Genomic DNA, 25,340 nt, shown 5'->3' with positions numbered 1-25,340 from the left:
TTGAATTAAATCTAATTCAAATTATGTGATTGATTTCATATAATCTTGGAGGATGACAGAGAATTTTCTCTGTCTAGCGTTGGAGGGATATCAATGTTGTTTGGTTATAGGTGACAAATAATGCAATTATTTATCCAAGTCCTCTGTTCAACAAATTGAAATTTGTTATGCACTATTTGGGTGAAATGGATAACGTTGAAAAGCTTGAATCATGTTTCATGGGAATATATGATACTGAATCTGAATTACTTTGCATGAATTTTAATTAAAGTGAATTTAGCTTCCTTGGAGGACCTGACATACGTGGTTTCAGGTGTTTCTACTAGTTTCCATGTGGTGCTCTTTTCTTGATGAAATGTTGTAAATAGCATGCTTAGCACAATTAATGAGGTACATTGAAATTACCATAGTTAGTTACTTCTTAAAATATTTTTTTTCCCTTTTTATAATAATTTATCTTTTGGGTGGTTGATGTCTTATATATATATATGTAAGGACGCGATTCGTGGCGGACCGTAACAGTGTCGGGTTCGCATGTGAAAAGGCCCCTAACAATATCATTTGTAGAGCGTGGGTTTGGAAGGCTAGGCCTTGGTTGATAGGCCGTGGGTTTTTCACGGTGTTCGTACCAGTTTCAGTTTTCCTACACCCCTGGAGTTTTTTTCCTAGAGGTGGGCTGGGAGGCTCTGGTTTCTGGCCATTTTTCCCAGCCTCTTCTCTAGTTTACTTATCTTTCCTTTTATATCTCCTTGCGTTCATTGTCCTTCGTCCACGTATAGGGTCAACTTTTCCAAGACTGATACTTGTCCCATCAGCCCATACCCAAAGTCGTTGGGGATGGTTGTAAAAGCCAAATAATGCGGCTCTGTCGGGTTCAGAACATTAAATGGCAATAACAGCAGCTTTCCCTGAATATTTTAGATCTTTCTTCCATGTTCCAGTCCTATACCGTTTTTACCCTTCCCTTTGGAGGTACTGTGGGTCTGCCGAGGACTGAACTACCCTCGGCGGTACCCAAAGGCTATTTCGTTGAACTTGGGCCATAATCCTCCTCGGCCTGGGCCTTTGGACTCTCCCTGGGTAGAGGGGTCTGGCCCATAAATCATTTGCGCCCCACATTAGCCCCTCAAAACCCGGCTGTCCAACCTCTGGGCTGGACAGGGGGGTTTTGGTGATGCCAAACTTCTTCCTACGGCCCAATCCATTCGGCCTATTGAACATGCTGGCGGCGCTTCATATGCCCAAGAGGTGCACCGGTCTATGAGACAGTTTTTAATTTCGCGCTTGATGCATTCTTATCGCTTGGGGTATTCAAAACGCGCTTTGAATAATCACTATTTACGAGACTACTTTAATTCGACGGTTTATTTTGATGGGGTGGAGAAGCGGAACCGGCGTGTTTGGGTTTGCTGGTTCCTTTGGTGATCTGAACCTATTAAATGCCCCCCGCTCCGCCCTCTGTATAAGTAGGACAGGAGGAGGTGATTGTTTTTACCAAAAATCCTTTTTCATCCTCCTGCGACTCTGGAATACATAGCCTCCCTTAAGATTCGGTTTACTCGCCGGTTTATACACTTAATCGTAAAATACTTTACCATAACAACAAGGGATGCAAAAGTCCCACCCCTCCCAAAAACGCCACGTTCCGATAAAGTTTATCATGGCTCGATCGGGACAAGGATGGCGAAGACTCAAAATCAACCTCATCCTTCTTTCAGTCAAAATCCGAAGCAGGGACTCGTCACGTCAAACTTTCGACGTGACTGAGTCGAGAACACCCAAGATCGTTACCATCCGGCTCCTCACGAGCGTACCTAATATGGCACCGGCGTGTTAGGAGTCAGGGCGGAGGCAAGGGCTAAGTGCTTCTGCTTCTCCCTCTTTTGCTCCTTGGTGCCCTTCCCCTCCCTCTTCTTATTGTCTTCCCAGCACCAGTTCCGCCCTTGTGCTGTTTCTTTTCTATCTTTTGTTCCTCTCTTTGTCTCTTCATCTCTCTCTCTTCTTCTCCTCCTTCTTTACTCATGTCCTTCATCTTCTTTATTCATCCCCCTCATCTTCGTCATTGATTTCTTCCTTACTATTTCCTTCTTCTTCATTCATTTTCTTTTTTAAAGTGAGTCCCTCTCTCAGTATGAGCAGCAATGAGGCAGAGATTGGAGAAACTTTGAAGACGAGTTTAAAAGACGCTTGACAGTTTACTTTTCTGTACTACAGATGTAATGGTTGCTTAGGCAGTTTACATTTTGTATAGGCTCGTTTGAGCCCCTTTTTGTATGTTGTAATGATTTTTTTATATTAATAAAAATTGTTGTCTACCTTATTTCGCATGTTATGTCTCTATGTTTTCATAAATTTGCAAGCGCTGCTCGGCACAATAATATAGCATCTAAACCAATGACGACTAAGACCAAAATATTTGATAATAAAATGATGTCGCCATAGCTTTGGTAGAAGTGCTTGGCACAATAAGGCCGACCCGTAAAAAAAATAGTACTCACCCGGAACTAGCCGAGGAGAGAACCGAAGGCTTGATGCCGTGTGAGAAATAGCCGTCCGAGGACATATCCCCTACCAAATGAATAGCCCTCTTATACGACTAAATGCTGGGGCGTTCCACCCCCTTCCTTACACCTTTATTGGCCTTAACATTTTATGGTGTTTAAGCCGTGGATGAAGTGACCTGACATTTTTACCAAGTAACCTTTCTTATGAGAGTCAAACCTTTTCTTATCCAAGTATTTGGTTTTCCCATAGGCTTGAGTCCGAGGACCATGCAAGGCCTTGGTTCTGTCCAATAACTTGTAATTTTTATAATTTTTCGTGCTTGGCTTCCCCATAGGCTTGAGTCCGAGGACCATACAAGGCCTTGGTTCTGCCCAAAAACTTGTAATTTTTATAATTTTTCGTACTTGGTTTCTCCATAGGCTTGAGTCCGAGGACCATACAAGGCCTTGGTTCTGCCCAAAAACTTGTAATTTTTATAATTTTTCGTACTTTGTTTCCCCATAGGCTTGAGTCCGAGGACCATACAAGGCCTTGGTTCTGTCCCTGGGCCCATATGCCGAACGGGCCTGGGCCGCGAATTTACTGGGCCCACAAATTAAGAGGTGTTTCCATAACTTTTGATCACGCGGTACCTTTTGGCGTCCCAGTGTTTGAGGTGCACCTTCTCGAGACTCCTTTAATCTCAGGGTTGCAGACGACGTTGGAAGTCGAGCCAGAGATGTTTTGTCTGTAGCGTTCCTTGGGACGCTGCGCGAATTAAATGCCACCACCTTATCTTTTAACATAAATAGGAGAGAAAGTTGCTCCTTTTCACACACAAATCCTTCAGATTCCTCCCTTAGTTCATCATGCTTGAGGCAGAGATTGGGAAAAAGGAGCTCCCTCCGCCACAAAGGCGTCATGTCCCCCCGAGACTCAGAGTAGGGAGGTACGGGCCAAGGAGGTGCAAGTTCAAGGGAGCATTCCATTTCGTCATAGGGGAGAGGGTCCTCTTCCCTCTTTTAGTCGAAATCCGAAGCAGGTTCTGGTCATGCCAGTTTTTCGGTATGTCCAAAGAAGGAATTTCCACCATCAGCACTGTCTACCTTGTGGCAGGCAAATTTTTGTGGGGGCTTCCCAACCTCAAGCTCCTAGCACCTTTTCTGTAGATGGTGTTAGCCTGAGGTCAGGTTCTTTGGCTGCCTGAGTTATGGGCATGCAGAGGTGTCGAGGAATGGTTTCCTTAGACAATAACTTGGCGCAGTAGCCAACCTCTCCTCTGAGCTGTCCCCACGGCCTTCTCTCCACTCGCTTGTATTTTCCTTTACTTATGTAATCAGCTTCAGTGTAAGCTTGTTTCAGCTTTTCATTGTACACTGTACTGTTCCTTTGTCTTAATAAAATATGTGTCTATTTCTCCATACATATCTTTCTTCTCCGTAACAACTACTTTATGCATGAATATTAAATGCAAGCTTGCCCTTAAGGATATTCCAGGCAGAAAAAATGCTTTAACACGGGTTCCTACTAATTTAAACTCACAAATATTATCAAGTATAACAATGGTAACTTTCAATAAATTAAATTCTTGGAACTAACCGGGATAAGCGCTGAGTACTACGCGATGCATGCTAGACCAATGTCCGAGAACGATAATCTCTAAATAATTCGTCTGAAAGGGTAGCTAAGTAGCGAGGGACTTTGGTTGTGCTTTTGGGGTAATATGTTGCGCCGTATCGCATCAACCCCTTTGATACTGGGGATCCGAGGGTAGACCGAGGAATCCGCGCCATCAAGGTATTAACCCGTCTGCTAACGCGGAGTTCTCTTCGGAGGGATTTCGAGGTTTACGGGCCATAGTTTTTTCTTTAAATAGTTGGTTCCTCATCCAAGTAGTTGGTTTCCTCACAGGCTTGAGTCCGAGGACTTTGCAATGCCTTGGTTCTGTCCAAAACCTAGTTTTCACTACATCCAGGTAGTTGGTTTCCCCTGAGGCTTGGGTCCGAGGACCATGCAATGCCTTGGTTCTGTCCAAAACCTAGTTTTCCACATCCAGGTAGTTGGTTTCCCCTGAGGCCTGGGTCCGTGGACCATGCAATGCCTTGGTTCTGTCCAAAACCTAGTTTTCCACATCCAGTAGTTGGTTCCCCTGAAAATGCCTTGGTTCTGTCTAGTTTTCCACATCCAGGTAGTTGGTTTCCCCTGAGGCTTGGGTCCGAGGACCATGCAATGCCTTGGTTCTGTCCAAAACCTAGTTTTCCACATCCAGGTAGTTGGTTTCCCCTGAGGCTTGGGTCCGTGGACCATGCAATGCCTTGGTTCTGTCCAAAACCTAGTTTTCCACATCCAGGTAGTTGGTTTCCCCTGAGGCTTGGGTCCGAGGACCATGCAATGCCTTGGTTCTGTCCAAAACCTAGTTTTCCACATCCAGGTAGTTGGTTTCCCCTGAGACTTGGGTCCGTGGACCATGCAATGCCTTGATTCTGTCCAAAACCTAGTTTTCTCATTGTGTGGGATCTTGGCTTTAGGGGAGTTAGCTCCTCGGCCAAGCCCCTAGAGTTTATCCATACGGTTAACGTTACAAGGTACCTAGTTTACTCTTTACAGGGGACCTTGGCTTTAAGGGAGTTGGCTCCCCAACCAAGCCCCTAATCAAGAAACATAGTTCCTAACAGAACTTTATGCTAGAACTCTATAACCGACGGTTAGATATAACGAAGAAACTCTATCGACCCACTTCCCATACCAACACACAAGCCTTTCCTACAGACGGCGCCAATTGTAAGGACGCGATTCGTGGCGGACCGTAACAGTGTCGGGTTCGCACGTGAAAAGGCCCCTAACAATATCATTTGTAGAGCGTGGGTTTGGAAGGCTAGGCCTTAGTTGATAGGCGGTGGGTTTTTCATGGTGTTCGTACCAGTTTCAGTTTTCCTACACCCCTGGAGTCTTTTTCCTAGAGGTGGGCTGGGAGGCTCTGGTTTCTGGCCATTTTTCCCAACCCCTTCTCTAGTTTACTTATCTTTCCTTTTATATCTCCTTGCGTTCATTGTCCTTCGTCCACGTATAGGGTCAACTTTTCCAAGACTGATACTTGTCCCATCAGCCCATACCCAAAGTCGTTGGGGATGGTTGTAAAAGCCAAATAATGCGGCTCTGTCGGGTTCAGAACATTAAATGGCAATAACAGCAGCTTTCCCTGGATATTTTAGATCTTTCTTCCATGTTCCAGTCCTATACCGTTTTTACCCTTCCCTTTGGAGGTACTGTGGGTCTGCCGAGGACTGAACTACCCTCGGCGGTACCCAAAGGCTATTTCGTTGAACTTGGGCCATAATCCTCCTCGGCCTGGGCCTTTGGACTCTCCCTGGGTAGAGGGGCCTGGCCCATAAATCATTTGCGCCCCACAATATATATATATATATATATAGGTTAAGTCTTACAAATTCATAACTTTAGCGTACCAAATTGCATCAAGAATGGGTAGCTCAAAGGACACTTCTGGCCACATAATTTTTAGCTTTTAAATTGAGGTGAAGTTTTTATACTTTTTTGTTTTTAACCAGGATTGTTGGATTATGCAGTTTGCTTTGGTTTCACTGGTGAAGAAAATGGCCATTGACCATCCATATCACACAATCTTTCAGGTACATAAGCTCTACTCCCTTTGCTGGTCTGAAGCATATTATATGGCTTATGGTTTTCATCCCGGTCAGCTTTTTTTACTTCATTTCATGTTACTTTTCTAGGAAAGGTTCTCAAGTAAGTGGCTTAAGCTGGTGTCTTTTGGATTTATCTTGTCTGCTGTGCAGCTTATATTTGACTTATGTTTATTGAGATGGATGATTTTGTCTCTATACATTAGATGAATATCATTAGCATTTTCCATGGGAGGGGGTTTGGACAGAAAGAAGAGGAACAGGGTGGAATATAGTGGATAGTGTTTGCCTCTTGTTGATATATGAGGAAGGAAAGGGAGGAATTTTGAAGGAGAAACCCACCCATTTTGGTTTCCTATCCTTTGTGCTCATAATCGAGCAAATTGGGACAGGTTGGAATGTCTTTTAATGATTATGTGTATCCAAAAATACTGCTAAACCAAAAAGAAAGAAAGGTGGGTGTAACAAGGCTTCAAAGAAAGCCCTTATCCTTTCCTCTAGTTTATCTTCTACACATGTAAAAAGGAGTGACAGACTCCTTATCTTTGCATTTACAATCGCTCTTAAAACTCCCAAATAATTTATGGGGGAAACAAATGAACAAACAAAAGTATCAGTCATAGCTCTTGCTAGCCCAAGCTGAATTAAGCATGTTATGAGTTGTATATAAGCTGGGGGAAAATTAGTCATAATGTATTAGGAACATCATATAAATAATATGTATTGTGCCTGGGTAATTTAATTTTTACCGTACACCCTTCCCTATAATAGCATGGTATTAGAAACACAACACACCACCCACCACCCACTGTTGCCAACTCCGACATTCCACATCACCAGTGACAACATCCTTTGTATTGTGTCTTCCTGGATCTCTTGAATGGGAGGAAGATTAGGGGTGGACATGAGTTTGGTGGACTCTACCATCTTGATGCTTGTGACTCCTCCCAGTGAATAGCACTTGAATCATCTACTTCTCCTCTTTAACATCCTTCTCTTCAGAATTTTAAGTTGTTGGTTCCTTTATGTTGTTGAGTCCTTACAATGTGAAGCATGTTAGTTAAGCAAGCACCATTGAGTGTCCTTTGTGTCTAGGTGTGAAAGTCATGTTAGTAGTACTTTTTGCTTAGTTCATTCAGATATTTGGAGTGCAATAAAATTATCATCATATTTGGAATTTAGGTATTTTGTAATCTTCACTGATGCTATTCTGTAGTTATATTTTATGAAGGCTAGATCATAGTTGTACTCAATTTTTATATCCGTATATATGAAAATAAAGACTTAACGCTTCAATTCGTGTTTTTCAATATGATAACGCACATAAATATGTTTATACTTCTTTGTCCCACTTTCTAGACGATCATGATATACTTCATTAGTCTTCTTCTTCTTATACTCTATAGCAAAATGGCGTGCCAAAATGTAATTGAGACATTTGTTGGAAGTTAGCCTATGTTCTTTTATTCCATATGAATATTACAAAAACATATTGGAGTGTTGCAGTATTGACAGCTTGTTATCATATCAACCGTATGCTTTCCATTGTTTTTGATGGTCAAATTCCTTTAACTATGCTGTCCCTTTACACACCCTTGTTCATGTTTGCATTTTAGGTCTAGGGGGTGACTAACTTGATCTCGATCTCTTTAGTATATTTTTCTTGCTCATAAATACGTTTATACTTCTTTGTCCCACTTTCTACATGATCATGATATATTCCATTAGTCTTCTTCTTATACTCTACAGCAAAATGGCGTGCCAAAACGTTCTTGAGACATTTGTTGGAAATTACCCTATGTTCTTTTATTCCATGTGAATGTTACAAAAACATATTGCAGTGATGTAGTATTGACAGCTTGTTATCATATCAACCGTATGCTTTCCACTGTTTTTGATGGTCAGATTCCTTTAACCGTGCTGTCTCTTGACACACCCTTGTTCCATTTACCCCCAAACTCCAAAGATTTTTGGGTGTGTATGTTTGCATTTTAGGTCTAGGGGGTGACTAACTTGATTCTCGATCTCTTAAGTATATTTTTCTTGAGTACTCTCATACTCCTAAGGGATACAATTGTTATTTCCCTTCACATCATTATCACTTTGTTAGAGTTGATGTCATCTTTATTGAGTCTACATCATATTATTCCTCTCCTTCCTATATGAGTGTTAGTTCTCCTCTGTGTCTTCCTTGATTGCCTCCATTACCAGCATTGGTGTACTTCTTTGGCCACAGCTCCCGAGATACCATTACGAGTGTTATGAGTAGAATATATGCTAGGAAAAATTAGTTATAATGATTAGAAACATCATATAAACGAAATGTCTTGTTTTAGGTAATTTACTTTTTACCCAATTCACTTCTTGAGAATAACAAAACACAAGGTACTTGTCAACTTAATGAAGCATGGGTAGAGTTGCAGAACATTTAAGTTTCATGTGAGTTTGGGTTTTATTGACTTTTGTATGAGTCAAGATGTATTCTTGGGTTGGCAATCGAGAATGCAATTTACTTTAATGCTTACATGGGGTGTTTTTCTATGTAATGAGTTTCAGTTATAGGATGTGTACCAACATGTGTACTTGTACATATTCACTTTCTTCATTTTTGGGCAAGGTGACGTTCGTGACATTTTAAATCTCAGGAAAGAGTCTCCTGAGAGCAGTTTTGTGACATGCTAAATGGAAGGTCTGTTTGCTTATAGTATTATGAATATGACATACTCTTTAGTTTTCTAGTTGTTCTCATTTGGTATACATTATTTCTAATTTATTGAAGTGTAGATGTCAATGTTCATGCTGAGATCTGCTTTGGTACTCATGAATGTGATATTAAAGACTGGAGCTTCAAATATTTTAGTTTACAATGCAAAAATAATCCTTATGGGTTAGAATTCTATAGTTCAATGGTCTAAAATATCTTGCATCTAAGAAATTTGCATTATTTTTGGTAAACTTGACTTTTAGGTGGTAAGATTACTTTCATCCATTGTGCTTTGTAGTCTCCCTGAATTGGATATCCATGACTAAAAATATCTCAGTCAGCTCAATTTTCCTTGGTCTGGTTTGGGTGATGAAGGAAAGCATCATTTAGTTGATTGTGTTTTCTCATCCTTGAAACTTAAAAGGGCATGAACTATTAGTAGTGTTTGAGAAGTTGACTAGTAAATGTACTTGCATTGCTGGCCTGTGCTCACCTTGACCACCACAGCTACCATCTTAATGTGACCATGATAACAGTACTTCGTACATTACAACTCCTAGAAAACAAAAGATGCAGGAATTTTCTTTTACTATGGTAAGAAATGTGTTAGACCCCTAGGAAAATTGTATGGTTATGCCAAAATTATTTTAACTGAACCCTCAGCTTTATGAAACCTTAAATATTATCTGTACTTCAAAGAGCCAGAGGTTGACATGTTCTTCTTTTGAAACTATTGCAATGGAATTACATTTTTAATTCACATATGGACTGTACCTTTGGTGTTTCATTTCACCTTTAGTTGAAGATGTTTTATAAGATTTTTTCTATCTCCTTTCTTCTATTTGATGTGTATTTTTCACTTTTGAAGCCTGCACACTTGAATCACACTTGAATCATTGATAAATTATGTTAGTACTTGGTAGGGATCTTATGTTTGATTTGTTTTTGAATGTTGTGGTATCATGTATTAGTAACTGTTTTTTTTAATTTATTTTATTTTTATTATGTAGGAGCCTTCTGTATTAAATGAGTGGGTGATGATACCGTGGCCACACTGGACCAGGTTTAGGTTTGTGTTGATCTGTTCTGATTACCATCCAACTTTGGATCACATGCATGTTGGTTTTCTTTGAGAATTCAAAATTTGATTGTGCTTGTAGACAGAAGACTTTGAGCATGATAGTCTTCATGAAGTGTTTGAGTACTCCATCTCTTGAGGTGTGGAAATATTGTGTTGGGAATCACTCCATCTCTTTGGATTTTATATGTTAAGTTTTAAATCCCTCTCTTTGATTTTATTCAGGTTTCCCACTTCAAAGCCATCAGGATGTACGCCTTCCCCAGCAATTGAGAGATCAACTGCTGCAGGAAGTGGAGACTTGTATTCTTGGATCTCTTGAGGACAAGGAAATTGAAAGGAATCCAATTTCAGACATATTCTTTAGATTTGCACTATTTTCAAACTTCATATATGGCTCATGTTTCACGAGGTTTGTGTCATCTTCTGATGCAGGACAGAAGCTTGAATGAGCTTTGATACCAATGCTGATATAGGATCTTTAGGCATTCTGCACTAAATTAGATTCTTAATGTAGGATCTTTAAGGCATTCAGTGGTGTCAACATCTTGGTGTTGTAGTTTGATATTTTGCACTTATTGGCATCTGATGTCGGCCCCTTTTATATCTTTACTGTTTTGTATGCTTACAGGCTTTTTTAAAATTTTCAGGAAAAATGAAGAAGTTTCACCATTTCTCTCCAAAATGGGCAAGTGGTTGTTAGAGTTGCTAGATTTTGGTTGCAGTGTCATTTAAGGAAACTAAACTAATTTCTGATCTCTTAGTTGCTTAGGCTCTGACTCCATTTTTGGCAGAAAAAACTCTCTTGTTTCATCCTTATGAAGTTTCATTTGCTGTCTGATTTTCATGAAATGGAGAGATCAAAATGATCTGGATGTATTCCTTTATGGTTCAGTTATGCAATCCATGGAAAGGCTTTTGCATGCACTGATGAAACTATATGAAGAAGATTCTAAATGTGTAAGGAACTTCCTTTTTGAGAATATCTTGCAGGATTTATCTGTATTTGATAACTCTGTACAAAATTCTTTCACATCTGACAGTAATAAAAGTAGGATCGTGGATTTGGAGTTGTATGTGAATGAAGATTCCAGAGATGTGGGTATTTTAACTGTTGGTGGGAAGATTGCCACTGGCATATTCTTTTCTTCAGAGAAGTGGAAGTTCAGCATTTATCAGTCGTTTCTAATTTTTTCTCAGTTTTACCTATTGTTACATGGGATATCCTTTCTGAACTCATGGGAAATGAATGTAATCCGAAGATATATTCTGCATATATAAATTTATGTAATTGTTTTCTTAATTGATGTGTTAAAGGTTCTATGTTTTAATTCAGGTGTGTGAAAAGATCTTACACAATCTCTGTCAACATCCCTACTGGTCCTCTTCTGCAAAAATTACGGACATTGGTAAGAGAATAACTTGATGCTGTTTGCATACATTTCATCTAACAATCAAATTAAGATATATATATATATATATATATAATAATATGCTGTATTATTTTTGACCCTTTGGCTTATTTTGGAGGTTAATTTATTTAATGAGATGATTGAAATGCAAGTGAGTCTTAAGCTCATCTGTGTTAATGTACTTTGCTGCCATGCATGGGTTGTTTGCTTCTTTATTATCCACGGTGACTGTCTGAAAGGATAAATATGCTGGCCCATCTTTGGGGGAGCAGGATTCTAAACTGGTATTTCAAATTTTTTGTTGCCAATGAGCCCTAACTCAAATGCACTTCCTAGTCTCATAAGTGTGGATGGAGGGTGAGTTCATGGGTTCAAAACCCGCTGGGCGTGTGTAACTTACCAATTAATAGGTATTAAATAAATATGCTGGGAGAGGAGAAAATGTTATTAAATGAGATATTTGAATTTGTTCTATTTCTGCCTTATCATGATGAATGTTGCTGGGTTGCCTTTGTTGTGTGATTGTAATTATGGTATTCATCTATACTACAATTGAGAAACTTCTTGATTTGCTTTGCAGATTGACACATCTTGGAGATCTGGTGAATAAAGTTGCTGACACATCTTGGTTGTGTTAAGCTGATTGATTGCACATGCGATTTTGTGTTACTCTGTCCGCAGATTGGTCAGGTGATTATCTTTCGACACAATTACTGGTGTGAGTGCTGAGGGGGGGCACGGGGGGGAGTGTGAGTGGGACATTTTGATTTACTCATGATATCCTCAGAAGGATTCCCAGAAATTTAGGTTGGAGGACCTGAAGGATATTGTAGGTTTATGGTAAACAATGTGCAGATTTGATATCTGTTAGTTTTCTATGATTTTGGTAAATCTAATCTAATCTAATACTACATATAAAGCAGAAGCTTTTTCCTACAATTAAGGCTGTTCTGTCACATAGGAAAATAAGCCTATCTAACTTTCTGCCATGTTTACAATTAAAAAACGAAACATTATACTGTTTTAGCAGTACGAAAACACCTTTTAACTTAATACAATTCAATAAAGAGCAAGACTTACGTACAGTACTTAGATATTGTTCCTTAGGTTCCTTTTTTAAGATTTTGTCATGTGGATTTTTTTTCATAGGATAGAAGTGTATTTTTTAGTTAAATAGCCACATGGGTAAATCTTAAGAGGAGAACTTAAAGAATAATACTTAAGCTACTGTACTTAAGTTTTGTCCTTCAATAAAACTGTTTAACTAAATACAAAAACCCAAAAGGATTGAGAGAGATACAGAGAGATTGAGAGTTTGTAAGGTGCAGAGAGAGAAAGAGAGACATCTCAGGGCGGCCACTGCTACTGTCCTTCTCCAACCACCAGAAAACTGGCTTTCCTCAACCTTCATACTGCTGGAACCGTTATGGGTAAGGTTATTTTTAATAATAAAATACTGAAAATAAAAAAGAATGACAGATTCTACTCAAGAGAGATACCACCACCCTAACACCCCCGTCAGATGACCAAAACTGCTATACAGAGACTACACAAGGTGCGAATAGAGAGATCGCTGGTAAAGTTTTCTCTTTTTTTGTTAGGTTTAGGCTTGAGTACTTTGGCTGGATTGGTTAAATTCAGGTTTGATTTTAGATTTTGGTTTATATATTAAGGTATTTGGGTTACAACTGGTTTGGTTCTGCATATTTGTGTTAGATACTTAGATTTGGTGTTGTTTTGAGTATTTTGGTAATAAGGTTAAAAAGGAATTAAAATAAATGCACAGTGCAAATACAACAATCAATACTAGATTTCTCTGCAATTTCTTAACTTTATGCATTATTTAAACCGATTATATTTTTTAAAGTTATCCCATTTTTTTCCAGTTAAATAACAATTTCATTTCAATATAAACAAGAAATTAGATGTTGATTTGGCATAAATATTGATGTGTATATATTTTGTTATAATAAACAATAAGATTCGTTTATCTAGAATAGGTGATTGCTAAGGAGGCTACATTCTGATAACTCACTGTAAAAATCTACAATATTTTTTTCCTTTCAAGGCTACGTGATTGTTTCTATTGTTTGTTTTAAAGCTTTCGCATGATTTGTCTGTTCTATTAAGGGTAACTGGAACTCTCTCATATGTCATCTTAATCTCTTAAGGGGTATATAGGATGCCAATAGAATGAATTAATTGCTTTATGGCAGATGCTACATATGATCTTAAATATGTTCAATTTCCCATGTCATCTTCAATTTGCTTATGTTATATGTAATTCCTTTACACACATTCTCTATTGTAAAATTTTTCTTTTGGCTGTCTAATATTGAATTAGATCTGTTATAGAAAAGAAAATTTACTCTTAAAATTTGATTAAAAATATGAAATATAGTCTTAACCTCGGCAATACATATATAAATGCTATATAAACATTTCTAAGCCTTAACACTCTAGAAATTTGGACATGGTAATAGTTACCTAACCACAGTGGGCAGGTTGGGATGTGCACACTCTTTAGTCTGATGCTGAGTTCCATGCTTTGCCTTCACAACCCTCTTTTTTGTTTTGAAGAAAGACTAGATAGATGTTAGCAGATTGAGCACAAGATTTTTTCTTCAATGTCTCTACTTAATTTTTGTAGAATCTCACTTTAGCCACTTATAGTAAGAAATCATTTTTGCAACTAAACTTGCATTTGAATGGAAACTAAAAGTATTCATATATAATTTCTCAGCAAAATCTCAAAATTAGCATTTTCTTTGTCTATTAACATACAGCTAATAATTTGTTTATAAACAATATGTTTTGTGTAGTCTTTGGTTTGTATGTATGTTATGAGTTCAAAAAAATATGCATATATGTTTAGACTTCAATAGGAATTTTTTTGTCTTTGTTAGTTAGTATGGTTTAGTAGGAGTTGTGAAATTGAATTAACCATCTATTGAATGGATAGAGTATGGAGAATGTGTCCTGAATTAATGAGGTTGAGAAAATTTGTATCCTGAAGTAGCTTAAACAAACCATAATTTTTGTTCAAACTTTGTGTGGTCCATATACATTTATGATTTTTTATTTATTTATAATTTCTTATCAAGCTTCTAAGATACATTTACTTTGTGCAGTATATAATGTTGGGGTTGAACGAAATCTACAAAGTTCTATATTCATTCCTCACGAAAGGGACATGATAGTTGAAGAAGGCATTTTGTTGCAATTTGCTTCTTTCTTGGTGCCTGTTGGCTGAAAGTGTGGTCTTCTTAGGCAAAAAATTAGAAGGGGAAATGAAATTTGGTTGACTGGAAGGGAGCAGGAACAAATCCCACATCATTCAAATTCTTCATTTCTCTCTGTCTCAAAAGGGTATATTTATTCATCTACATTAATAGAACAACTGAGGTATGAAATGAGTACATAACCACACAAAAAGCTATGTAGAGACACATTGGAATTTAGAAGAAATAGAGTTAGGTGATGCTGAATTAGCATCTTCAAGTGCACTTGGTTGGATTGTCTTAGATTTAGATATTTGAGTTAGATTTGGTTTCAATTGTGGTATTTGGTTTAAAATATATATTTTTTTTTTGGGTATTTGTATTAGATTTGGTTTTGTTTTAGATAATTGGGTTAAATTAGTTTTTGGTATTTGCCTATGGTGTTTGTAATTAGATTCGTAAATGGAGTTATGTTTTGGGTGTTTAGTAATTTTTTATGATTAAAATTTTAGATGGAAGTTTAGGATGTAGTAAAGGTGTATTTAAATATTATTAAAAATAAATTCTTTCTAATGAATGTAAATAAAAAGGTTCCCGCACATAATGCTGGTTAAAAAGCTAGTAAGGCTTAAGATAACAAGATATGGGGCTAAAAATATTTTATAATTTATTGTTATTTTTTTTATTGGGAAGGGGTCTGGAGGATGTAGTGTTTGAGCTATAACTCTTTGTCATGCTATATGAAATTGCCCCCCCACCCCCACCCAAAAAAAGAATCTTTGCCTCTAGGGGTATCTGTGGGTTAGGTTTGTTCAAATTCCCCATCAAGTTGCCACTCGACTCAGCTTGATTGGGTTTCGAAAACCCACAATTGATTCTGACCAGTGGATGGGGGTTGTGTTGTCAACTGGCAGGGCATCAAACTTTTGATGGTTATGGACTGGGGTTGAGTTGTTGACCAGCAAGGTATCAAAATTTCTATGGTTGAGATCAGTTGAACCAGCTGCCCCTCTCATCGATGGTGGAGTGTGGCAGAGATCTCACCAAATCCAATGAGATTTGGCAAATCTCAAACTGTGAAGAGTGGCAGAGAGCTACGGATGGTGGCACTGCTATGGACAACGAAGAGTCAGACAAGTTGGTTAGAGTTGGATTTCTAGATGGGAAACCTATTTCCCCGATATGATCATGTTTTGATGGAGTTCACCCGTTGTTGCCTACTTCGGGTTTGACGGTTTTGTCAAGTCTGGATGTGGGTTGGACAATCTTGTTTGTCACAAACATGCATGAGTGCAGACTGGCAAACACAAATGACTAAACCTTATAGAACTTCAACTCCTAGTTGCCTACCAGCCAAAGTAATATCTAATTTCTTTAGAAACCTTTCCACTTCCCCTTGTAAAGAAAGGTGGAGTATGAGGTTGTGGGATCTAAACCTGCATGGTTCGTCTGTACTTAGTCCCATAGTTTTTAAGGCAGGCTATGAATCCTAAACAATGTAGTTAGGATTGGTCACATTCTTTTTCACCATTATGCTCTATTTGAAGTCATAATGTCTGTTATTTCTTTAATTATTCATGTTCTTTTTTACTACTAATGTTAGTTTTTGTAGTTATCAATAAAAATTTTTTGTTGAAATAAAACCACACAGAATAATCTCATTTAACTGCCCCGGTTAAATTAGAGCCCTCAGCAAATCAGCTCCTTGGCACCTTCCATCTTCTCCCCAAAAAATTCTTAATTTTCATTGCTTCAATTCGTCTAAAACTGATTCTCATTGCCTAGATTTTTCAATACAATTAAGAGGCAGGAGCAAAGGAGGTGAAGTGATCTCACTTCATGAGTAGGATAGAATTTATGAATCTGTCTTAAGTTGCAAGTACATAGCCTGAGGTATTTACAAGTGTGAGAAGGGTGGGATAGGATCTTACAATACGTTTACTTTGAAGTAGGTATTGGTAGTTAGGTCCTATTCCGGCATGAGATCAGCCTTTGAGGGAGGCATTACAGGTTTTTATACTGTTCATTACCTAGAGAAGTGTCAATGGATTCTATTTTGCTACAACGACATGGTGGGGAAGAGGAGCTAGGATATGAGATTTCATATGGACTTTAATGATTAGGAATTCACTTCATTAGCCCTAAGGTTGTAATTTTGGTGTTCAGGATATCTGAGGTCATTTTGACTCCCTCTCTCTCTCTCTCTAATTGCATATATTGATTTTGGTTATTTCTTTCAATTCTTTGTTATATGTTTGTTGTGGTGTATCTGTTTACAGGCAATGATTGAAGTCTTACTTTTGTTGCTATGAGATCCTGATTATCAAGTTAGATTTTTCCTTGCTTGGCAAATTGGTATGCTTTTGAGCTTTTCAATGGTCAAAACAGGTGAGAAAAAGGAAGAAAAGAAGATCTAGTTAGCTGTTAGAAATAACTCAGTAATGCAGATATTGGTCTGTGGATTGTACAAGGGTTTTTGTCCTATTCTTTTTAGGGTTCTCAGGGTGTGGAATTAGGATGTAGTTGCAAGATTTCAGGTTGCTGGAAATTAAAGAGAAAGAAGTGAAAAAAGATAAATCTTGACATCACACATTTTTTTGATAAATCTAGACATTGCACCTAGTTTTTGTAGGCATTACACCTAGGGTCCTTGACATTGTTTAGGGAAGAATTGCATCAAACAAACCTCAACACCATTAAAGCTGCAAAATTTATCTTTTTTAAACTATTAAAAACCACAATGAAAAAAAGAAGCCCAATAAAATAACTGTGTTTGAAACTACAAGACCAACCTTTTGCCACCTGCATCACTAGAGACTCGAAGTGCTTATCCATAAGAGAAGTAACAAAATCAAATAGAATTTTATTGTCATGTGGTTGCAACCGTATATATTACTGTTACTAGATTCTTCTATGAGTAGGAATGTTATTTTGGTTAATAGAGATTGATATTTAGATTTTGAAAAAGTGATTCTCAATATTAACGTCTGTTAATATTCTCTTCTAGTTTGAACTTTGGTGTAACATTGGTGGTTTCCTCAAAAGAAAAACTTGCTATAGCAAGGGATGTCCTAGCTGCTGGTCCTCAGCCTCAACCCACGCTTGTAACTGTTATTATTACTCTAATTCACATTGCTATTTATAGTGAGAAAGTAGAGTTGGAGGTATATGCTGTGCCTTTTCATTTATTTATTTATTTAGAGCATCGTTTTATGTGAAGCAAAGGACAGCAAGTCCAATAAAAAGAAAAATCAAAGACACAGTAATTAGAATATGAACCACACCCACAACACCCCCCCCCCCCCAAAAAAAAAAAAAAAATCCTTTATTCATAATATATCTGAATTTACCAATAAAAAAATGAATATGAAATGGTTGTGGAGATGTCATTTTTGTAATGCCTAGCTTCCTTGAAAGTGTCATTAAAAAGTTTTTGAGATCTCCACCTAAGATTCAGTGTAATCAAAGTGGATAGATACCTGGTAATTTCTCATGATAGATGAGCATGAATTCTGACAAGGCCAATTCGTTACTATTAAACAATTCCCCATTGGTAAAGTGGTTAGTCTCTAAAAAGCATCTGACAACCTAAATCTTCAATGCCTTTATTCACAAAACTTATTTTAATGGCATCTCTCATCTTGATGTTGAGGCAAAGAAGACAACATCGGGAGTTGATTGATTTGTTCCCCTCTGAGAACAAGAATTAGATAATAAGTTTTATCACAGCTATAGAAGGGTATTCAAATTACTGGTAGAAAATTAGATTACTTCCCAATTCAATCCTGTTATTGGAATTTCAAATTCCTGCATATGTTTCAAACTCATCATGTTTATTTTATGATTCTCAATGGCTCATCTAGGCTGTATTTATGATGTGTGCAGTTATTGCTATTGATCCTTGTCAGAGGTATAAAATCCATACTGTTTTTGTGGTTTCCATTATCAGTTAATCATGGTTAGTTTCTTATTATCTGCAGCCTTTTTGTTTGTTTGTTTTGTCTTTTTCAGGGAATTGGTCAATGCAGTACTTCATAATCTATCCAGGCAGCTTAAGTACGCATCTATGCTGAAGGTGATGAATATAATTTTCTTCTCTTGGTAGTGTCTAAAATTTCATGAAACTGATTGAACTATTTACTTTTAAAAGGATCTGTGGGAACCTTCATCTTAATGGACTTAAATTTCCTGAAAGTTGAAGTACTTCTCTGATATTCTTGAATGTCCTGTGTTCTTTGGCAGTATTTGGAGGAACTAATGGGATCAATTCTCTTTTGCTGGGTTGCTTGTCGTGTAAGCTTAGTTGCACTTGTGGGGGTAATGTGCTCATTTTTTCCACAAAAAACCCTTTTAATTTGTCTTAGTGTGTGTGAACAACCCTCATTGTTAATATAGTTTTCTCCAACATAGTAGGGAAACTGCTATCATATATGGCATAGGCTGCACCTCAGTTTATTTGAGGACAAAGTTTGTAAGAGATAGGGAGACGAATTATAAGTCTTGGAATACGTCGCGAAAATTCAGTTATAAGTTTGTACTTAGCTTTGTGATTATTTTTTGGGGGTATGTAATTTTAGGACTTTCCCTTCTTTATCTTTTTAAACCAGACAAAGGGAAGAACATCTTGGATTGACACTTTCTTACATAATACATACATCCTAACATGTTGGAAAAGGTGCTCACTTAAACACTATGCTCACAAAATTACTAGGGGCCGATATGTGTCTACGGTTTAATGTATCGATTGAGGAATCAAACAAGTATTGCATCTGCTTCCTTAGAAGGAAACATTAAATTGTTTCCCACATTATATGCTGTAAATAAAGTTGTGATATTCCTCACATTGTTTTTACATGACATTCTCCAATACAAAGTAATGTGACATCAGTTTCAAGTGTTTCAAAAAGCTCTCCTTTTGTTGAAGTGGAAATGATTCAGGGTTGCATAATTGAACCCCATAATAAAATTGTTTCTGTTCCATAAGGCATGGATATTTTGAAATTTCAAAGGCATTATTGATGTATATGCTTGACGGGAAACTTGAATATTAAGTATGCATTTTTACCCAAAAAAGAAAAAAAAAAAAAAGGTTTCATGTATGCATTTTATACTATATTTCTAGGAAACAAATTCTTTACAGGTTAATTCTTCGAGTCATGTACATGATGCTTCTATTTTTAAGCTTACCAATTTGTATGATCTTCTGTTTCTGAAATAGATTAAGCAATGATTATTTTCTTGGTTTGAGTTTATCCTAAACCACATTTGTTTTTATGCCTGATTTAGTGCAACTATGTCTTGTGCTTTTTCCTTTGATGTGGCATGTCCATGTCGTGTTTGTGGTATTGCATATTAACCTGTCACATTCTGACCCTGCCACCGCTCAGCGATAAAAATAAATAAATAAAACATTAATTTCAACACACACACCAAATCAAAACTTGGCAAATATTTGGAGTTGTGGGAATTTAAGAGAGTTCAATATTTGAATGCGTTGGTAACTTTTTGATATAGTGTGTTGTAATCTGCTTGACTTATTTTGGTGGTTTAATTGGAGTTGATGCTTTTTGATATGAACCATTTCAAAAATTATGAAAGTATCAAAATTCAATATTTTTCATCTGTTTCAGTTAACAATGATTCACAAAATTGATAAGAAAGTGCATTTGAGGACTTTATAAGTCTAAATGGTGTTAACATATAGTCCCTTTTTATTTGACCAAATGTGTTACTTTGATTTTTTTTTTTTTTTTGATGAAAACCTCATAAACTTCATTCATAAACTAGGACAAATGTCCATTGACAGTACATCAGACATTAGCTGGTCCGAAATAAAAGGGGGAGAGTCCTCCACCCATATTACACTTTCTAAAACTGACTTGGCTTCTTTAGCCATTGAATGTGCAGCTGTATTGCTGCTTCTTCTTGCATGTGAAATCTTCCAGTTGTCAAAATTCTTAAGCCACCAAGAGATACCTTCAATTACCTTTTGAATAGAGATTGCAGGGGTGACGCTTCCTTTAATAGCTTGAACTACTGCCAATGAATCACCTTCTGCTACAATATTCTTTAGGCCTAGATCCCACGCAAACAAGATGCCTGCCTCCATTGCCTTTGCTTCAGCTTCAATTGCTCCCATTGGTCTGCTGATTTTCTTGCTCATCGCCCCCATCACCTCTCCTTGAGCATCTCTAATAACCACCCCCACGCCGATACTCCCTAGCTCTTTGAATACCGCCCCGTCCACATTAACCTTATACCAGTTTGGTGGAGGTGGGGACCATCTCTGTGGGGACTGATTGAGTTTAGGACTTGTACAAGGCATGTGAGCTCGGAATTCTTCAACATATCTCTGAGCTTCTAGTGCCATTTATGCGCGGGCAATACAAGTAGCTCAACTCCATCCTATATTTAAATTTCCACATTATTAATATATTTTTGACTAATTAAAGTTTTTTAAATTACCGATTCTCTAAGCTTAAGCGATTAGGAAGTGATGAATTTAATTACTTAATTATAATTCTAACACTTTCCCTTAATAAGTGAGGCCCAACATGTGGGATTTTAACATTTTAAATGGGAGGTAGGATGGAGATGGGCATTAAATTCAGGATCCCCTACTCTAATGCCATGTTAATTTATTGATTGTTTCAAAAGTTTAATCTATTAGGAAATGGTGAATCTAATCACTTTAACCATAATTCTAATGAAGTTTATATTCTTTTAACAGTTTTTTCTTGGTTTGGGATATGTTATCCATAAGTGGTCCGTTTGAACACATTGCACGTGCTCAAATTTTGATATGTCAACTATTTGTTTCTTATGCCAAACCTTGTTATTTCATATGGTATTGTTGCCATTGGCTTCTTCCAGCTCTGGTCCTGCATGGGGATAGCTCTAAACAAAGCTGGGTTGCTTAGGTATCAACATATTTTAATATCTATCTCATTTTTATATCAAGGGGATGGGAACCTCTACTTTCTGCTTGATATCAAGTTTTTTTTGTTGAATACTCTAGTTTCGAGAATGTCATTGTTAAATATATAAATTGTAACTAATGTATTATGTATATTTCCCTACTGAACATGAAACTAATATTGCTTGTTGATTGTTCTGGTGTCTGGTTCTTTTATCTGTCTTCTTAAAAATATATTTCCTTTTAAATTTGTAATTGAATATGATGGATGTTTGATACCAGGTTGCTTGTCACTGTTGGCTGTTCTGGTCAAAAATCACTTTGTGCCAATCTCTGCTATCTGTATGGCATTGCATTGCAGTAAGGAATCTGGGTGGGAAAAGGCAGCAATTGTTCTTCAGGGTTCAATTTTGCGTCTTGCTGAGATATCTAGGAGTGAACGAGACAAACTCATAAAGAAACATATGGTTTGCTCCTGCTTTTCTTCTCTCTCTCTCTCTCTCTCTCTCTCTCTCTCTCTAAATGATTCAGGAAGTTTAAGATCTATGACAAGCATAAAAATATTAGTCTAATTTAAAAGATATCACATAATCTCATGGCTTTTCAAACTGTCTAATCATTTTCTTTTTTTGGATAGGTAATGGTAAATTTTATTTAAAAATTTAAGTCACCAATACGTCAGATTTTTGGTTTGATGAGTATGCTGGGTTTCTTCCTCCTAAAAACCAAAGATCTCTAAAAAATGTAAAAGAGGATATGAAATCTACAAAACCAGTTGGTCACCCTGTATCAACTAAAAGCCAAGAAAACAATGAGCTTACCAACGTCAACTTAATTCTCATAGTTGAAAATTGCTGCTCTCTAAAAATCCTTTTGAGTACTTTCCCTCCGCAAAGTCCACATCAAAAATGGATGTACTAAATCCCAGGCTCTGTGTTGGAAGGAGTTTGGCTTCCTTCTCCAACCTTGAATCAACAAAAGCACAGTCTTGGGCATCACCCACTAAACTCTGAACATCCCAAGGATGAACTCACACAACTCCCTTGCAAAAGAATAATGAAGTAGGAAATGATTTGGGTTCTCGCCCCTCCTCTTGCATATGCAACTCCAATCAACAATAATCTGATTTATTGATATGCTAGAAGGATTGAGAAATTATGTTAAATCCTAGAAAGGATGGCTTATGCTTATTTAATTTCTTTTTTAAAGAAATAATTGGTTATCATGTGTATAGTGAGTGCTATGTATTAGTATTTTGTCAATTTTAGTGTTATGCTAATCAAAGCAAGGCAACAGCCTAGTCCTGCACCTTCTAACTCTATTTTGGGGAATTGGGATTAGGGTTGATGTGAAAGGGGTGGGGCCAATTAGGGTTTGATTGTGAAATTTATCGGGACTAAGGGTTTGAGGATGAGGGGAAAACTGTGGTTCAGTTATTAGAGTATTGCCAACGGACCCTCTTTGATTGGTCTCATTGTTGGGGTTATTCGGATTGCTCTACCCATTTTCTTTCATCTATTAGAATAGATTAAGGGCTGCTTCTGTTTTTCTTTTTCTTTTTTTTGTTTCTTTTTTCCTTTGTTCACTACCGTGAACTATTTGTGCTTCTCTTGTTTCGCTTTTATTAATAATATTCTCTTCTTACTTATCAAAAAAAAGAAATTTATCGGGACTAAGATTTAGGGTTTAATAGGCTTCTAGGGGTGTTTGCACTTTGCAGATTTGATTTGATCTAATTTTTAGATCAATCAATTAAAGTAGAGAAATAACAAGAGTACATTAAAGAGCAAGTAGAAGATGAATGAGAAAGAAACAGAATGATAGAGAGATGCTAGGAAGTCAAATGTTGCTCTAAGCTGTCACTTCTCAATAATCTACCATATTCTTAAATGTGATTGGATAAATGATTAAATTCACCCTTCCCATTAGATTAAACTTTTGGGACAAGTGGTACTTTATCATGGTATTGAAGCAAGCTATCTTGAGTTGAAAAATTGTCTGTATTTTGCCTCCAAATTAGGAAGTTGAAAATTCTATATGTTAGACCCTGCATATGAAGGGGAGTTTGAGCCCACATGTGAGGGGTAGTATTAGAATAAAAGTTAAATGATTAAATTTACTATTTCCTATTAGTTTTTAAACTTTCGGAACAAGCTGAATTTTACCATTTCCTATAGAAATGAGGAAATTCTTTTAAAAATCAAGATAACTTCTATTGATGAAAAAATTTCTTGAAACAGTTTGATCATGTTTAAAGAATAGCAATTAATGCACTAGTAAGAAGAAGTGAATTGATTCAAGTTAATGGAATGAAAAAAGATAAAGGAAGACCAAAAAAAAAAAAACATTAATAGAAGTCGAAAAAAAACATGTCAATTAGGGAAGTAATAGAGAGTATTATTTTGGATGGAACAGATTGACAGACATTTGAGGACATGGATAGATCGGGAGACTGATTGCTTGCTTCTTTTAGTAGTTCTCTATTTGACTGGTCTTGAGCTTGGAGACTCACATCTAGTGATTTCCTCCCTTTGTTTCTTAGTTTTCTCCTTGTTTGTACTTAATTCTTAATTGTTCTTTTTTTTTCCTTGTAATTTTTTGGATTGCTTTGTGCTATTTGCATGAGGTAGCTTTTTATATATACATATTTCTTATCAAAAAAAAGAAAAAAAGAAAAGAAAAAAGAATAGAATGGTGGAATAGAATACATATGGCCAGCCCTTACTAGTCTGATGAGGATTCAGGTTTAAGCCCAAAGTGTTTGGACTAAAACTTGGTTGTTGTTGTTGAAGGTCACTTATGAGAACTACTTTTTTTTTGTAAAGCTAAAGAAAACCCTAAGAAAACAAACTCTGGCCCCACCGTTGATTAAATCCTGGCCATACATTAAAACCTTAATTAAAAATTCTGAAAAGATTTAAATTGTCAAAACAATAATCTACTAAGTATCAACTGACTTCCATGGACTCTTATTGGATTAAAAGAACTTCTTAAACTAAGTAGGGTCCATGAGCTAGTTTAGGGCATCCACAATGGATAATTCTTCTCCATCCAGCCCAATGGTACAAGCATCACTAATTTCCATGTGCATCTCTCCATGAGAAGTTCATTATGCAAATGCTGATTTGTTCTGATATAGTTGATAAAAATTTAAACTAATTTATATTTCTTGTTAGTAAGGACTAAGCGAATTTATTTGAGATTCTTTAGTTATAATATGTTGTCTAGCTTCTTTGATAGTTGCAGGTATCGATTGTCAGCCACATTCTGTTTCTAAAAGAGTTAAAGATTCAATAAAGATTAAAGAAAAAGTGATAAGTATAAATAATTATCTCACTAAAATAAGGGGTAAGATTTCTTCCTAGAATTAAATTAAATTGATAATTCGAAATTAAATTTTAAATTCATAATTAAAAAAACGTACTAAGCAATTGATAAGTCCAAATTTAATATAATCTTGATAATATTTTAAAATTAAAACTGATAATTCAAGAATACACGTGTAGAACATCTTGATAATCTAATGGAACGTAAAAATCAAATACAAAAATTGTTAAAATTAATCTATTAATTCTAACCATATTTAATCATTAATTCTAAGACTTTCAGCATATAAATTAAATCAAAGTTAAGAAAGTTAGTTTAAACAAAAGGCAACTAATACACAAAATCTAATCAATTTAATAAAAACAAAATACAAAAACAAAGAAGGAGCCTTTAAAAACTTAACAATGTTTTCGAATAGTTTGAATTTATTAATTAAAAATCACATGAAGACAAAGAACCAATAGTAACACCTAAGAAAGTAAACAAAATGAAAAAAATAAAAATAATAAAGAAGAAAGAAAGCAAACTTGCGTTGTCAT

The 25,340-nt window shown here is 36.6% G+C and overlaps 1 protein-coding gene across 1 annotated transcript; it reads left to right on the top strand.

The window, feature by feature from the left end:
• Nucleotides 1-17,951: 17,951 nt before the first annotated feature.
• Nucleotides 17,952-24,076, top strand: LOC115984696 (serine/threonine-protein kinase ATM-like). The gene is made up of 5 exons (XM_031107715.1): nt 17,952-18,468; nt 18,570-18,633; nt 18,801-18,875; nt 21,757-21,941; nt 23,890-24,076. Exons 1-4 carry the CDS (start codon nt 18,431-18,433, stop codon nt 21,928-21,930), a joined length of 351 nt encoding a protein of 116 aa, XP_030963575.1. The 5' UTR covers nt 17,952-18,430; the 3' UTR covers nt 21,931-21,941; nt 23,890-24,076.
• Nucleotides 24,077-25,340: the final 1,264 nt, after the last annotated feature.

This window comes from Quercus lobata, chromosome 1 (assembly GCF_001633185.2).
Source record: "Quercus lobata isolate SW786 chromosome 1, ValleyOak3.0 Primary Assembly, whole genome shotgun sequence".
Taxonomy (NCBI): domain Eukaryota; kingdom Viridiplantae; phylum Streptophyta; class Magnoliopsida; order Fagales; family Fagaceae; genus Quercus; species Quercus lobata.
This window is presented reverse-complemented; position numbering and strand designations above follow the sequence as displayed.

Excerpts from the sequence above, each read along its gene's own strand:
- LOC115984696 (XM_031107715.1), top strand. The coding sequence starts at position 18,431 with ATGATGTGTGCAGTTATTGCTATTGATCCTTGTCAGAG. Across the intron at positions 18,469-18,569 it reads GCTATTGATCCTTGTCAGAG|GGAATTGGTCAATGCAGTAC; the intron begins GTATAAAATCCA and ends TGTCTTTTTCAG. Across the intron at positions 18,634-18,800 it reads AGTACGCATCTATGCTGAAG|TATTTGGAGGAACTAATGGG; the intron begins GTGATGAATATA and ends GTTCTTTGGCAG.